This window comes from Musca autumnalis, unplaced genomic scaffold (genome assembly GCF_047663935.1).
Source record: "Musca autumnalis isolate F117 unplaced genomic scaffold, ASM4766393v1 scaffold_3, whole genome shotgun sequence".
NCBI classification, from domain to species: Eukaryota; Metazoa; Arthropoda; class Insecta; order Diptera; family Muscidae; genus Musca; species Musca autumnalis.
The window spans coordinates 245376723-245393977 of NW_027411866.1; the positions used below are offsets into that span (position 1 = coordinate 245376723).

General features: G+C 37.9%; 1 protein-coding gene across 9 annotated transcripts in view; it reads left to right on the forward strand.

Moving 5' to 3' along the window:
- Positions 1–11262: 11262 nt before the first annotated feature.
- The window catches only part of c11.1 (maestro heat like repeat family protein c11.1), a 73775-nt gene continuing 67782 nt past the window's right edge, over positions 11263–17255 (forward strand). The window contains exons 1-3 of one of the 9 annotated variants that reach the window (XM_073977580.1): positions 11296–11379; positions 11915–11939; positions 12041–12207. In XM_073977580.1, coding sequence (XP_073833681.1) covers positions 12141–12207 — 67 coding nt within the window. In that variant the 5' untranslated portion in view covers positions 11296–11379; positions 11915–11939; positions 12041–12140. Of the gene's footprint in view, positions 12208–17255 lie in introns of all 9 variants that reach the window. The other 8 variants (XM_073977573.1, XM_073977579.1, XM_073977578.1 and 5 more) reach the window with 8 other exon arrangements.

Sequence of the window (17255 nt, forward strand, 5' to 3'; positions counted from 1 at the left end):
TGTTAATACAGTTGAACCTCGATTATCCGTGAATCGATTATCCGGGAACCTCCATTATCCGTGATAGAAAAGAAATGTTGGACTTTTTTGCATTTCTTCTATTCTTCGTTATTAACTTCATTACCAGGGAGTAAAACACATATTCCAATTAATTTGGCTAAGCAAACAAAATGTAAACAAAAAACAAGTAAGAAATGTCTATAGTCGGACGGAGCCGACCATGGGATACCCCCCAGCAAAATTAAATGGAAGTGATTCCATGTGAAATCATGATTTCACTGGTTCTTTTGCATGAGTGCGAAAGGAGTCGTGAAAGATCCCATCTTTTTCATCGAATTTTCATGAGTGCAATTGAAGTCGTGAAAGTTCCGATCTTTTTCATCGAATTTTCATGAGTGCAATCGAAGTCATGAAAGATCCGATTTTTTTCATCGAATTCTCATGAGTGCAATTGAAGTCGTGAAAGATCCGATCTTTGTCACAATATTATCATGAGTTCAAATAAATTGATAAGTAACCGCACAATAAATTATCAAATACTCATATACCCGAATAATTGTGTACTTGCAAAAGTAATTGTTAAAATGAAAATAAAAGTCAGATGAAAGTGGTCGATAGTGGCAAAATTTATATATTTTAATTAAAAATACAATGTAAATTGATATAAAACAAAAGAAAAATATATTTTGTGTTTGGAAACCTGTTTCGTTTTGTGGATATTAAAAAGAAGTATGAAAAAGACCCGGTCTATAAACCACGAGCTTCCCCAGCCGACCAACACCGATATAGTAAAACATATCGAGCTGCAATTATTGGGTTGGTTGGGCCATGTTAACAGGATGGATAAAGATGCCACCGGCATATGAATACGAGCCATTTGACGTTATGCGACCCGAGGGAACAAAACTCCAATGGAAAGATCACGATATCACAAGCATGGCATGCAAAGTGAGAGAAGCAAAGTAGGAGATCGGTAAAATAAGTATAAAAGAGACCATAACGTGGTAACTATTACAGGATAAGCTTTTTCTTTTGAAATAAAATAACAGAACTCAAATTTATACTAGATTTCCCAAACGATGAGCTTGGTTCAGAGATTGACACATAATTTATCGAATATTGGAAAAACGGAACCCCCAAGTTGAAAGAAGTATCTTGCAGCCATCGGAAGAGATAAATATGATATTGCAGATTAATATAATATATAATTTTGAAAATTACATACAAAATAAAGAAAAATAACATCTGGCGATACAAATCATCTGCGCATTGTATTCTTATTAATTCAACAAATTACATAATTGTATTGCGAATTTTATTTCTGATTGGCAAAAATCCGGATCCAAAGCATTGGTGCAAGAAGCCATGACGATGAACTGGTGCAAGAAGCCATGACAATGAACTGGTGCAAGAAGCCATGACAATGAACCGGTGCAAGATGCTATGACAATGAACTGGTGCAAGATGCCGTGACAATGAACTGGTGCAAAATGCCATGACAATGAACTGGTGCAAAATGTCATGACAATGAACTGGTGCAAAATGCCGTGACAATGAACTGGTGCAAAATGTCATGACAATGAACTGGTGCAAAATGCCATGACAATGAACAGGTGAAATCAGGTGTCACTCCCTTGTAAATTTCATCGGTGATTCACCTAAATTTGCACCTATGACAAGTCACCTATGATTCAACTCATGATCTGTCATCGAACATTTTGCTGGGCCTATACCACTATCCCTGGACAATCGCTCTCCACGGAACTTCTTTTCAATGATTGTGAAAATTTAATGATCAAATATCAGAGATGTAATGTATAATACTTATGACCAAAACCAAAAAGTTATCTAGCATGACAAAGACATTTTAGTAGCAGGAAAGAAAAATTTAGTTCACACAAACTAAAATGTAATGAAACCCACTTATGTAGTACTACTGCTTCCGTTGTTTAACCGCTACGTTATTGAAATTTTTACCAATTTCACACAAAAGTTTCAGTCCATTGAACCCGCTAAGTATTATCTGATCTTCACGTTGGTTTGTACGCTTCTTCTTCATCATAAACTCAAACTTTGTTTAAAATGTTGCGGGTTATTATTTTGACCTACAGAACCGCTACAAAATTGGTTAAAATTTTGTTTTTGGTCCATTTCATCCCCTGAACATTTCACGATCATCACCAAAAACTAATCATTTCTATTCTGGCCCGAACCCAGCTCCTTAAAAAAATCGTTACAATCGGCCCATAGTTGCGTCCTTAAGCTTGTTTACAAATTTTAATGGACGGACACACATCGCTAAATCGCTTTATCTCGTCGAGATATGAATTTCGGCATACCAAATAAGGGGTCTAGGACGAATATTTTGTGGTGTTACATAACCTTTTGGAGAGACAATAAGTAGCAAGGGATAAAAATGTGCTTCTCTACACAGAACCCATTATATATTAGGCAGTAGGCCCGTTATCTAGCAAACACTTTATTGCAATTTACATCAGAGGAAAGGTCAGTAGTTTTTTCCATATGTAGGCTACTTTGCGAAATATGTATGTCCTCAAGGAATTAAAATATCTACCAAAAATAAAATTTTTATATTTGTCATACAAAAGTAATGGTCCATTTCACCCGCTAAAGAATATCAGATCGTCATTCAAAATTGTAGGCATCTTTTTCGACCTATACTCTTACTCGGTGCAAAATTTCGTGACTATTGATGTATAATTGCGACTTCTAGCGAGTTTATTATTACACTACAAACAAATAACGGAATATATTAGGATGTAACTCTGTTATCTGATCATGCACACCAACATAATTGGCATCAATTGAAAGGTCAAGCGTTCCACTTTCAAGTATATCTCACTTGTCCGGAATGTCACTTCCAGGAATTATGATATAAGCTGTATATTAAAAATTTTCACAATTTTCACACAAAAGTTTTGGTCCATTTAACCCTCTAAATATTATCCGATCGCCATCTCAAATTGCAAGCTTCTCCTTTGTGATATACTCTTACCTTATATAAAATTACGCGTTGATCGGACTATTATTGAGACCTACAGAGCCGCTAGAAAATTGGTTAAATATTATGTTTTTGGTCCATTTCACCCGCTAAATATTTCACGATCATCACCAATAAGAATAGGGATCTATTCTGATCTGAACCCGACCTCCGTACAAAATTTCGTGAAGATCGGTCCATAATTGCGGCCTAGAGCGTGTTTACAATTTATAATGGACAGACGGACGGACAGACACACATCTCAAAATTGCTTTATCTCGTCGAGATATGAAGATTGGTATACCACATTGGGGGTCTCCGACGAATATTTCGCGGTGTTACATGAATTTTTACCAAAACAAACTTATAATACCCTTTTCCACATTGTGGTATAGGGTATAAAAACTGGAAATTCTCCTGAATTACACAATTTATGGCATCTCAAAAACCCGGGACAAAGTCAATTCAGATGAATCTGATGATGATGATATTATGTATCCTTCTAAAGTTTTGGTGGACTACCGTAACAAATTTAATAGAAATCGCAGATTTTCATATTATTGTACAATATTATGCCATTTTTACCTAAAAATATGTTCAAAAACTGCATAAAAGCATTGCCTCCATTATCCGGGAAAATCGATTATCCGTAATGCCTCCGGTCCCGACCATCACGGATAATCGAGGTCCGACTGTATTGCTTTACTGTAATGAGTTGAAAATCCTAAAATGAAAAGAAAAGTTGTTGGTTGAATGCAAAATAATGAAATGTTTGAACTAAATCAGAAAGCAATGATTCGTTTTGCAGGTATAAAACCTCTTAAGATAAAACTTGGATGGATGCATCTAAAGATGCTGAACCCCTATTTAACTGATCTTAGCAAACTTTTCCTTGCGAGGAATGTGTAAATACCGCCACTAAAACTACGGCTACTCTGTTCACCACATTGACATCTGCCGTCAGAGTCGAAAAACTACCCCAAAATTCTAGGGTCACATTTGACAGCAAATCGTCCGCGCATGCCACAGCTATCTGCGACAAATACCTAGCCGGCAGCGGTGCAGCTAAAGAACTCTTGTTGACCACATATAACCAGATAGATCGTCTGTGGTAAGCTATGCGGCGCCAGCATGGTCCGCGAATATACATAAGTGCAACGCGATGGAAAAATATTCAAACCCGTCGCCCTAAAACTGCAATAGGATGGCTCATGTCTTCAATGGACCGGAGACAAATATTCTTTCAGTACAGCAACACAATGGCATCTTTCGTTGCAATATTTGCTTGGGCGTTACCTGAACTTTAAACGATAACCATATTAAATTATTATAGATTAATGGTGATAAAATTAAAAAAAACCAAGACCAATATCTCGGGAAGTGTGGGTCCCTCCCCCCGGAATACTATATATCGTTGTGATCAGGATAATAAGGGCCACATATTGTAAAAATTTCAGCCTGATCCGAGAGGTGCAGGTAAACAAGACTTAAACTTCAAGTTGTTCCCCAAGTTTTTATCTATTTTATACATACCATCAGCTCCTACTTCGTCTGCATCATGTGGACTTTCGCTATTCATAGTGGCCTCAAATTGTTCCATTGCCTAACGAAAACACATAAACATTGAAACATTAATTTTAAATTAATTTCTCATTCGAGTTTAGCTGAATGATCGATGACTTTTTTGCAAGCGAAAAAGCGTTACAACATCCACATGAAAACTTCAAGAACAAACTTGGCATCACTTAGACTTTTTACAGTTATACCAAGGCACAATTACCCAGGTAGTGGCATCGTAAAATTTTGAATATGTTATGGCCCCGGCACATACGGTCCGTTGTGCGTCGCGTCGCGCGTTGAGAACAACAACCACATGAAAAAAGTGTAAGTGATGCCAAGTTTGTTCTTAAAGTTTTCATGTGGTTGTTGTAACGCGACGCACAACGTACCGTATGTGCCGGGGCCATTATGTCAAAACTTTCTTTATGTTGTTGGGGAAATTACAATAACAATGATTTTTTATAAAGGGATTTGACTTTTCATATTCGATCAGCTGGTGTGATACCACTACCTGGTAGTTCTGCCATGGGCATAATTTCCCCAACAACATAAAAGCCCTGTTTCTTTACGTTCAAGAATCTTCAAGTTTTACAACTTTTTACTCGAAAAGCGTTCCTTTACTTCAGACACAATACAATTCATACGGGAGCAGGTTTCAACTTTTACTACTTTTGCCGGTTTTACCATTTTCAGAAGTAAAGGAACAGACCAAAATAAAGTTTTGACATAACAAATTCAAAATTTTCCGATGCCACTACCTGGGTAATTGTGCCATGGTTATACCCATGGTAGAATAATATGCTGTTTATATTAGAACTTTTTGGGAGGTTAACCTTCATTATCAGGATTTGTTTGACGTATATGTAATGTAATACGGCGTTTATATTATAGTTTTTTGCAGGGTTAACCTTCTTTATGAGGATTTATTTGAAGTATACACAATGGAAATGACATTTGAAACCCAGACCCACTGGGTTAACCCGGTTATATGTAAACGGCCTATAATTGACATTTAAAACCCAGTGGGTTTGTTAAATCCGGTTATATATAAACGTACTATAAGAAAAGGTAGCAGCAATACACAGCTGACTGAACTGGGTTGTAACGTTAGTGTCAAATTTCATATGACATTTTATACATCTATTTCTATTTCGATGTACATTAGGGACATATATTTTTTGAGAAAAAAAATATATCGTTCGGGAAAAAAAACATTTCCCAGAAAGACTTCTTCATATCAATGATATGTAACCTCCTCCAAGTTCGAACGATAAGCCGCGCAGTAAATCCCCGCTTGTAGAGGCGATACATAAAGGAAAAAATGTTATCGTAGTAAGAAATAGTAGCTTCTTGCAGGTTCTGGAACAGAGCATTATATATGCATGAATTATGCCCGTAATTTCTAGCCCTAGATAATGCCTTGTTCATACTAATGCTAATTCGCTCTCTATTCGTTGTTCGAACCCAAATTACGATATAAATACTTAATTTCCCAAACTAAATTTAGAGAACGAAAAACGATTTTTGTACATTGTTCAATTTATATTACTCTCATGGCCCCGGCACATACGGTACGTTGAGCGTTGCGTTACAACAACCACATGAAAAATGTGTAAGTGAAGCCAAGTTTTTTGAAAAACAACAATATGGCTGACGCATTAAAGTTAAACATAATTTAACTGTTTTGGGACAACGCATGTCCCAACGTGTCACTAAAGCGCTCAGCACATATGGCCCCGGCACATACGGTCCGTTGTGCGTCGTGTCGCGCGTTGAGAACAACAACCACATGAAAAAAGTGTAAGTGATGCCAAGTTTGTTCTTAAAGTTTTCATGTGGTTGTTGTAACGCGACGCTCTACGCGCCGTATGTGCCGGGGCCAATACGGTGCGTTGTGCGACGCGCTACAACAACCATATGAAAAATGTGTAAGTGATGCCAAGTTTTTTGAAAAACAACAACATGGCTGCCGCATTAAAGTTAAACATAATTTAACTGTTTTGGGACAACGCATGTCCCAACGTGTCACTAAACGGGCCGTATGTGCCGAGGGCTTCAGAACGACGATAAAATATGTCCCATCTCTAACAAATGAGAGAATATTGGTCTGTTCCAGGGGCTGGATTCTTGTTCTATGAAAATTTGAAATGAACAAGTAAAAAAGTATCAGTCGGCTTTACCGACAGAGATATACCCTCAGCCTGTGTATATTGAAACAATTTTTCCCAAAATAATGCTATGTTTACATTTACGAAATCCACTCGATTTCAACTGTCAATTCCATAGCTCAAACGTCAAATGAAATCCAATTGATTTCAGATGAGTTTTCATTTGACGTATACGCAAAGGAATTGACAGGTGAAATCGAGTGGATTTCGTAAATGTAAACAAAGCATAAGTATGTATTTAAAATTTTGGGCGTTTAAAACGATAAAAATGTTGATTAGGATTAAAGATCAAAAGTTTTGCGGAGGAGATACTAAAAGGAATGGATCGACATTGACAGTTATGGAAGTGGATCTCCAGCCACAAACTATGGTGCCATAGTGGGTTTTTACATTAATTGGGCTGTTTGCTCAAGAAGTATGCACATGCCTTTAAAAAAAAACTTTTACCATCGTAATTGAGGCAGCGAATGCAAGTTGCTTCAACAAAAATGAAAGTGATTCGATATCAGTAGTGCGATTCTCTAACACATTTTTTGAATTACCGACAAAAATCTGTAAAATTAAAACGCCAAATTATGAATGAAAAGTTCAAATAAAAGTTGACAACACTCTGACTATCGGTAGAACTTTACGACTACTTTTTATTCGTCGCTAACTTACCGAAAAACTTCGGTAATTACCGAAAATATAAGCATTTTAATTGTACCGACAATTGTCGGTAACTCAAAAAATGTGTTACAGAATCGCACTACTGGTCTTAAAGTGAACTTCTCCGAAATTTTGTGTGGGAGGTACCGGATGGAGTGGACAAATATAGTCCATATTTGAACCTGATCTATATCTGGATGTGTAAAGTATAGACTAATTCGGCCACTCCCTTCAAGAGTTACCGTACGAACAATTTTTCCAAACATTTTTGAATTTTTGTGGGGGAGGTACCTGAAGGAGTGGACCGATATGGTTTATCTTCAAACTTAAACTATGTTTGGACAAAATATTACTTTTGTGGGGGAGGTACCTGAAGGAGTGGACCGATATGGCGTATCTTCAAACTTAAACTATGTTTGGACAAAATATTACTAAGGCCAAATTTTAGACTGAATCGGCAGATCTCGAACGGAACCTCACAGGTGGCTTTTTTCTCAGGAAGTATGGACTTGCCCCTGATGAAACTTGTACCGTCGTATAGAGGGCAGCGAATACAAGTTGCTAAAACAAAAATCAAAGCGATTCGAGAGATGGCCCTAAACTGAACTTTTCCGAAATTTTTGTGTGGGAGGTACACGAAGGAGTGGACCGATTGAGTCCATATTGAAATCTTATTTAAGTCTCATACACGTTTCACGATGGGCAAGGTATGGACCAATGCGGTTACTCCCTTCAAGAGTTATCGTGCGCACAAATTTTCCGAGCATTTTCGAACTTTTGTGGGGGAGGTACCGGAAAGAGTGGACCGATGTAGCCCATCTTCGAACTTAAACTAAGTTTGGGTAAAATATTGCGAAAGCCAAAATTTGAACCGAATCTGTTTATCCGTTCGAGAGTTATCGTGCGCTCCAGCCAGCCAGACAGACAGACGGACGGACATTGCTCAATCGACTCCAAATTGTCTGAAACACATTTCGTCCAAACATACTTGGGGTCTAAAACCATTATTTCGACAAGGCACGTTTTGCCCGTATGAAAGTGAATATACCCTCGTTAGCATAAATGCTGAGGGTATAAAAATATTTCCTTTATAATTTTTTTCATTTGACAGTGTTCTCCTTTATAAAAGTTTTCATTTCGCATTTTCATAGAAACAGAATTGAGCCCCAGAACTGCAAGAATCTACTAATTTTTACTATTTTTTCCGATAACATAAAGGAAAAGTGTTATCGTAGTAAAAAATAGCAGCTTCTTGCAGGTTCTGGAACAGAGCATATATAATCAGCCCAATCATGAATAACTTGCGGAATGCAGTTCTCGCGGAATAGTTTTTTCTCGAGAGAACATTCCTCCTATCATGAATAATTGGGGAAAAATAATCATAGAATTTGGCAGCACTGAAGGGTCGTTTTCATACCTTGTGTGCCCTAATTGTTGTGAAAACAAAGAGAAAATGTTAAGTGTTTGTGTTTTTAGACAAAATAAAGAAATTTAATCAAATAAATTACACTTTTACACATCAAAGAAATTGAGAAGATGTTACTTGTTATGAAAATCATCAAAAAAGATTGTAAAATTCCAAGGAAACATTGCATTGTGCTATCAAACTGCCACTATCATGAATGTATCAAAAACCAGTGTTTTTAATAAAAAAAGATGACAAAAATTGAAAAAATATGAATTTTGAAATAAAAATAATTGAAAATATGGATTTATCCAGTTTTTCAACGATAACGAAGCGGTGTATTGTATGTGCAAAATTCTGCTATCCTTCGTTGATCGGTACAAAAAGTTGAGAATGACCGAGTTTGCAAACTAATGTTATTTTGTGAAATATGTTAATTTTTTAATAAATTTCCAACCGCGAATTGAAGATTTTAGTATAAAAACTCAACAAATCTGTTTATTTTGCATGTTTTTTACAACATTTTTGGGAAATACCAACTTTTTTTGTAATCTCCCTTCAGTTTTGCAAGGGAGATTTTTTTGGAGGAAAACACATGTTTGAGAGCGTTCATGATACCTACTTTTTCTCCATCGGAATGTTTTTCCGTGCGGATTGTTTGTTTGTGATAGGAGGAAAGAGAAAAGAGAGAAATTCCGCACGGAATTTTCATTCATGATTGGGCTGAATATATCGAAATAAATTAATAATGACAAGAAAAATAAAAAAACGGTTTAACGACTAGTATACATTCAAATCATAGCAAATTTTGTCTTCTCTTTCATTGCAGTCATGGTAGAACAAATACAAGGTAAAGTTAATACTACAACAAATACAACTCGAACAACAACCACAAAGGAATTTGTTTTTGTTTGTAACGTTACTGCCAGTTGTATTTGTAAACAAAACAAGGAAATGTCTATAAATTATTGGAATTTAAAAAACTAATAATTTTTCACATTTGGTTGTATATTTTGGAAAACATGAATTAAAAGTCGTTACATTTTCAATTTTTATGTTTCCACATCATTCCACTAAATGCATAAATTCTCGCAGAAAGTAGAATTCTTGCAGAAAAGTTTGGGGTCGCTGGAAATTCATAGAAAAAGGAGAAGCTGTTTCAATGTTTTGTTTTAGAAATCAAAGAAGCACATGTTTATTAGGGCTTTATTTTTTTAAATTTTAACAAAATACCTCACATATTAACAAACGTTGTATCGCCTCTACAAGCGGGGATTTACTGCGCGGCTTATCGTTCGAACTTGGAGGAGGTTACATATCATTGATATGAAGAAGTCTTTCTGGGAAATGGTTTTTTCTGAATGATATATTTTTATTCTCAAAAAATATATGTCCCTAATGTACATCGAAATAGAAATAAATGTATAAAATGTCATATGAAATTTGACACTAACGTTACAACCCAGTTCAGTCAGCTGTGTATTGCTGCTACCTTTTCTTATTCTACCATGCATTGCAGTTACATTTCTTGTCCATCGTTTCAAATTCGCGTACAAATTTAGAATGAACGGGTAAATTCGTGTACGTAATTATGAGAACGAACGACGTGATTCAAATGCCGGTATGAACATGGCATTACACATTTTATGTGGTTGTTGCTAGAGCTGGCAAAAAATCGATTTCACTATCGATAATATCGATTATTTTTTAAAAACTCAATATCGATAGATTGGTTTGTCTATCGATATTATCGGATTAAAAACCCATAACCTAACATTTCATTAAAAATAGAAATTTCGCGGCTTTTCGGTTTTGTAGACGTGAGAAAATAAAGGGCTCTACACATACGATCGGTTGAGTGTCGCGTTACAACAACCACAATAACAAACTTGGCATCACTTACACTTTTTTCATGCGTGGTCGACGCACAACCGACCGTATAGGTAGAAACACAATGAAATACGCCGCTTTATCACGCTCAGTTTCATGTAAAAGACAAATTAATTAGATAGCACTTGGCCTTTAATCTTTGACATGAAACTGAGCGTGGAAAAAGCGGCGTATTTCATTCTGTTCACACCTTATATGACGGGGCCATTAGTCCGTTTTCACACGTACAATTTTTTCGGGAAATCAAACAGTATTTTTGTATATTTTACCTCATTTGTGAAGAAACAAACCACACCGGGGTCACTTCCTGGAAGTTATTCCCGCGATAGTTCTTAGAATTAAGAAACAGTATTTTTGTATATTTTCCCTCATTTATGAAGCAACAAACCACACCGGGGTCACTTCCTGGAAGTCATTCCCGTGATAGTTCTTAGAATTAAGAAAATTACTTCATTTTTGATTATTTTTACTTAATTTTATTTTATTTTTATTTTTTAATAAGTTACGTACGTAATTACATTACGATACGTTAATGAATAACAGTCATAACTCTCACCAACACAATAATTACGAATCAGCTGATTCATGGTCCTGTCAAATGTGTTGACTATTAATTGATGACATTTCTTATTTGGTGTTTTTTTCTTATTGGCAAAGGCAAACTGAAGTTCACATTAATTAATTAATAACATTTTATTTGTTTATAGGTATAAAAATATGTATAAAAGTGAATAAACAAGATTTAAAAACAAGACAAATAGAGTCATTTAAAAATTGTTTTGGAAAACAATAAATACCAGAATATTCCATTTGATTGAGTGTTGTTTTCATTTTGTGCGTCTTTGGCATGTTCTCACAGTTGTCGCTCTCTGCATTGGGGAAAACAAAAATAAAACCAGTTGATTAGAGAACTTTGCACAGTTTACGTGTAAGAACGGAGAAAATCGTGAAAAATAACTACATAGGAAAATTCATTGTTACAATAAAGTGAAATTAAGAAAGTCGCTGTACAGGAAAGTGCGTTGTAATTAAAAGTATTCCATGAAGCAAAAAATAAGGGCACTTTATATTGTGGCCCAGTTGTCATTTGTACAACAAAATTTATCTAAAGTGTTTTTTCTTGTTTAATTACGTGGTACATTTGCTAGCTTAGAGATTTGCATTGGTGGAGACGCGGTGAAGACGACCCCACCATTCTCAACCTATTATTTGTTATACGTGTTTTGTCATTTTTATATGCAGGCTGGCTTTTTCATTTGCTCTTTCGGTCGGTCAAAAAGGCAATTAAAATCCATTGAAAAGTGAACAAAAGAAGTGATAATTGTGAAATCATAAAAAAAGTTAACGCCTTTAAATACATATTTTCAGTTTGATTTTTCGTGTCAATTTTCAAATATTCAAGTACTAATCAGTTCCAAGAACAAGAACAGTGGAGAAGTGGAAGAGAACACGAACCTCAACAAAACGAATGGATCATCCAAACAAAGGAGGAGGCGGCGGAACGCCAACACTTGATAAGCCGTCTATTTTAGAAGGTAATTGAACTCTTCTTATTTTGAACAATTTTAATTGGATTTTTTTGCATTTGCCCAAGCCATAAATATTTTGAAATGCGAGACAACTTTTGATTAGTCAAAAAGTGATACCGAATTTTCTTTGCACCAACCAAATGCACCAACAATAATATGTATGTGATGAAATCATCAAATATCGTTATCTGGGGAGGGAATTTCGAAATACTAGCATAAAGGAAGAAGTCGTTTCTACGTGTATGTAGACAAAGAAGTGTCCCGATTTTCAATAACAGGGTTCAATAGTGCCACTGAACGTTCTAAAATAATTGTGAAATCGGAGCGTATTGTCGACCTCAATTCTGTATTGTTGGGGACTCCACTTAAGTGACATTTGGGTTTGACATAATTTAATGTCATACCCCCATTATTATAAGTTTTCTTTTGTTATAGTTTGGATTTACCGAACAGATGTATAGCGTTCCGATTAAGCTAAAGTTAAATGTGATGATTGAATTTCAATGAGGAGCTTATTCCCATTAACTTTCAATGTGAAAATTATATTTTTAATTCCTCCAAATTAGTTTATTTTGCATTTCCAAATCCCTCAGATAGTAAAAGAACACATGTAATATTGGCCCTTACTCAATAAAGGTAGTGTATGGGTGTTTACATAGGCTTTGGGGTAGTTTGTGGTCAGAATTTTGCTGCCGTCGACCATGACATACAACTTAGTACTAACCTCTGACGTCCATGTGGTGAACAAAGTGGCCGTAGATTTAGAGGTGGACATTTTCATAATCCTCGCGTGAAAAAATATTTGTGGAGATTGCGTGTAGCGCTGTTATCGTGTTGTGCTGCTTACGGAAACCATGCTGGTGATCGCCAACTAGATACCTATTTCTGGCGCTGGAAAGGACAAAAACCTGAAGGGCCATTGAAACAGGCGACAAAAGCGAAATCGGTCTGTACAATTCATTTTTGCTGACATCTTTGCCTGGTTTCAGTAGCGGGACCACCCTGTCCATTTTCCAGACTTCGGGCATCATGCGCTTGGATATCGACAAGTTGAGAACTTTAGTGAGATACTCGACTCGCGGCACATCCAGCTGTGTCAACCTTACCGTGGATATTCCATCAGCGCCCAACGATTTGGGAGATTTAGCGTTCCTGATGACATTTGCAACATCATAAATTGTAGATTGTGGTGGTTCATCCCCGGCAAGAAGAGATCTAATGCGACGTATTACTCTTCTATGTGCCCTGGGGTACTCGACAAACGTCGATTGAAATAACTTGCACTACACTTCGGATCAGTCAGCCTAACGTCGCCAAACTTGACTGAGATCCTATCTTCATACAATTCAATTATTCCGCCTCCAATGTAGCAACTCTTCAGATGATTTAACCACTTCTTCCGCTTATGCTCGCGACCAACCTGTTAACTTCCAGTGTCAGCTCGATGACTCTGGGATCATTGGGGTTGGTTCGGCGAAGCTCATCACGCTCATTTGCTAATCCCGTCGCCTCTGTCTGAAAGTTTCTGGTATTCGACCAGCAGGTATAAGGCAGCGGGCGCAGCAGTGATGATGTCTCGGAACGTCGTTCCTGCTACCCGATCATCAGAAGATTTGGACAGATTTCTGAAGTGGTGATTAGTGAACTCTCTGAAACTCGGCCAATTAGCATTCCCATGATTGTTGAAAGTGCGGCGTACATAGGTAATGAAATCGGACGGTCTGTTGATGGAGACAATTATGGGGAGATGGCCTGGTCCAAGAGAAACGGCGTCTATGTCTGACACAATGGGTATGCCTGACTATCTGTGACACTTTCCGGAAATGTTGGTAGGGCCGCCCTCATTGACCGTGCTAAACGTAGACCTATCAATCTGCTCAGCGCTGTACCCCTATGTTCGTTTCCGAGGACCGAAAGCCACAACTCATTTATGGCCTACCAAAAGCGGTCTAATGTTAGGCTTTAACCTGAAGTTCGGCTATTTATTGGCGGCATGTATACGTTCAGCTACTCTACATCGGCTGTTCCACACCTGACTGGTAACCCCATACTTTCCATGTACGGGTCATTAGGGTCAGGCTCAAGCGAGATAGGTCTGTATTGTACAGACTAGTGCAATAGGAAAGTTAACCCTCCACATCCAATTCTGGTGAAATCCTTCGTCAGTACGTTGTAACCATCACAACGCTGTAAGCTACAATTGTTGCTGAGCTTGGTTTCCTGCACCGCCGCGACCTTGATATTCTTCAGACTCATGACTCGGATTGGAAGAACAACAGCCGGTGTTAAGTTGGGGGACTGCGGGGAATTTCGAAATCTGACAATGACAACTCAATGGGGCTGTGTACATGCAGCAGCATAGCTCTGTCGTGGTCCCTAATATGTACAAGTCCAGAGCAACCCCTTAGATGCACCCACTCCTGACATCTATTGCATCTCACCGAATTTTATATATGGGTGAAGATGCGGTTGTGACAAACCGATCACAAAAATAAAACATCCGTTTGATACAGCTGTCACTGAGAAGACAATCTCTGGCCGAGTGGAACCCGGGTCCATTTGCCGTGGGAACGCGTTCTAACTGGCTGGTGAACTCGATAACTATTGAACGGATCAATCGACTTGACCCAAATTTTGTACAGTCTAATATTTCTTAGTCTAACTTCGAAAATGATCCATATGCCCAAAACGAAAATGTGGTCCCGGAAATGTCCGTTCTCGAACAATATCTACGCAAAATCATGAAAACTGGGAATAGTCGAAAAACTTTAAATCAGTTTTCGCATATTTTCAGACGCCAGGAGTTTGGGAAACCAGCCTTTATTGTGGGTGCTTCTTCTGTCTACGTTACAGGCAGAGGGTATATCTCTGGCAGCAAAGCAGACTAATAATTATATAATAATAATTGTTCCATTGTTCAATTAGGGCACCCCGATTCATATAAGATCAATGATATGGTAACTACTGTTTATCGCCGAGTCCGAACGGCGTGCCCTAAGACACCACTTGTAGAGAAGTTTTACTCAGGAAATGTTGCCAAACTTACTGAGGGATATTTTGCCACTGTTGAAAATTTTGATGTTGCCTGGCCTGGGAATCGAACCGCAGACCTTCTAAGTGCAAGGCGGGTGTGCATACCACTGCACCACGGTGGCACCCGACATTTTCCGAAAAGTTTGCACTTTCTCAAAACCAAAACTGCCTGAAAAGGCGTTCCAATGCTTTTGCGATGTATTAGAGAGTTCTTAATTACTGTCTTGGCTACAATTTTTGTATTTGTATTGGCTCGAAAATCTCAATGGTTTGGCTGTTATATGCCAAGATGTCAAAAAAACGTAAATAAAAAACTTAAAGTCAAAATCGGGAGGCTCGATTTTCATCGTAGACATATGGTCCAGAAGACTTTTTTGCTCAGTTCAATCCCAGAAATCAGAAACGCGAAGGGCCCATTAAGGTTTTCAAATCGCCCCGGCCTAGTGTTTATATACGCTTTGAGACACATACCTTCTATACATTATAATCTCTTGATAAGATATATCTAATAACCTTGTACACCATATCATCTCTCGATATCAAATCTCATTTTCTGCTCAATCTGGCTCTGGGTCTATCTACATTTCCACGAATTTGGCTGCTTCGACGGGATTTAGCCACAAATCTACTGAAGATAGTTGAGTAGGTTTGGCAGGGCGGGTGAAAAGGTGCAGTGAGTGGTGCGGGCCTGTGCCGCATGCTGGTCAGATGTTTTGCACTGTGTCATCGATCCTTGCCCTATGTGAATTCAGACAACTGCACCATCCCGAGAGTAGGTGAGCCAAAACTATTTTGGTTTGTCGTGGCAGCTGAAACTCCTCAGCTGCAATAGAGAGGGTCAATATAATGAGTAAGTGCCACCATCATGGTTCTATCACACGGCTTGTGTGCAGCTCTCTTATTGTGCTATGCGGCTTACGGAACCCATGTTGATGCAATCGGCAACTGGATAGCTATTTCTAGCGCTGGGGAGGACTAAAGCCTCAAAGGTCTTTGCTACGAGCGACAAAAGCGAAACCGGTCTGTACGATTCACCATTGCTGGTTTCGGTGTCTGGCTTTAGTACCAGGACCGTCTGTTTCAACATTACCATGGAGATTCCATCGGGGCCCAACGCTTTGGATGGTTTAGCGTAACTGATGACATTCGCAACATCATCCATTGTAAATTAGTGTGGTTCATCCTCGGCAGGAAAATATCTAATGAAACGTAGCACTTGTTACTTCGTCATCTCACTCCCGGGGTGCTCGACAAACTGTCGACTGAAATAACTTGTACACCTATTCGGATCACTCAGCGTAACATCGCCAAATGTGACTGAGGTCCTATCTTCCTATCCTATGTTCCATGTTTGCCACAACTCATGACCGGTTATGACCTACCAAAAGTGGGCTAATTTTGGGTCTATAACCTGGAGTACAGCTATTTTTTTGGGCGATGTATACGTAAAGCAATTCTACCTCGACAGTTCCACACGTAACTGCTAACCCCATGTATTCCATGTACGGGTCATTAAAGTCAGGCTGAAGCGAGATAGGTCTGTATTGAACAGACTGGTGCAATAGGAAAGCATTAACATACCGGTAATTGCGGAGCTCAAGAATTTTGAGGGTTTTTCAATCCGATCTAGCCAATAATAGGTCAGTTTTTGGTATAACTCCTCATATAACGTTACCTACCGATTTTACCCAGTTTGAAGGCTTTAGTCATGTTTTCCAACAGCTGTAATATGGAAATTATTTTCGTGTGGCTCCAATTAATCGAATCTTCAAACGAATCAGCTGAATCGCGGTATTTTGATATATCTATGGACTGGAAAATTGAATATGAAATTTAATTGCAAGGTCCATTTTTATTCGGAACGTCTGCAATTGTCAAGAGAAAGTCTCTAATTTTCCGAAAAACGTTCACAAAATTATGAAAAGCCTCTAAATAAATAATTTTTGGATAAAGGATTTTCGTTGTGGAGTCGATACTCGATCCGTTCATAGATTGAAGTCTCAATTTCTGACCGAAGGTCT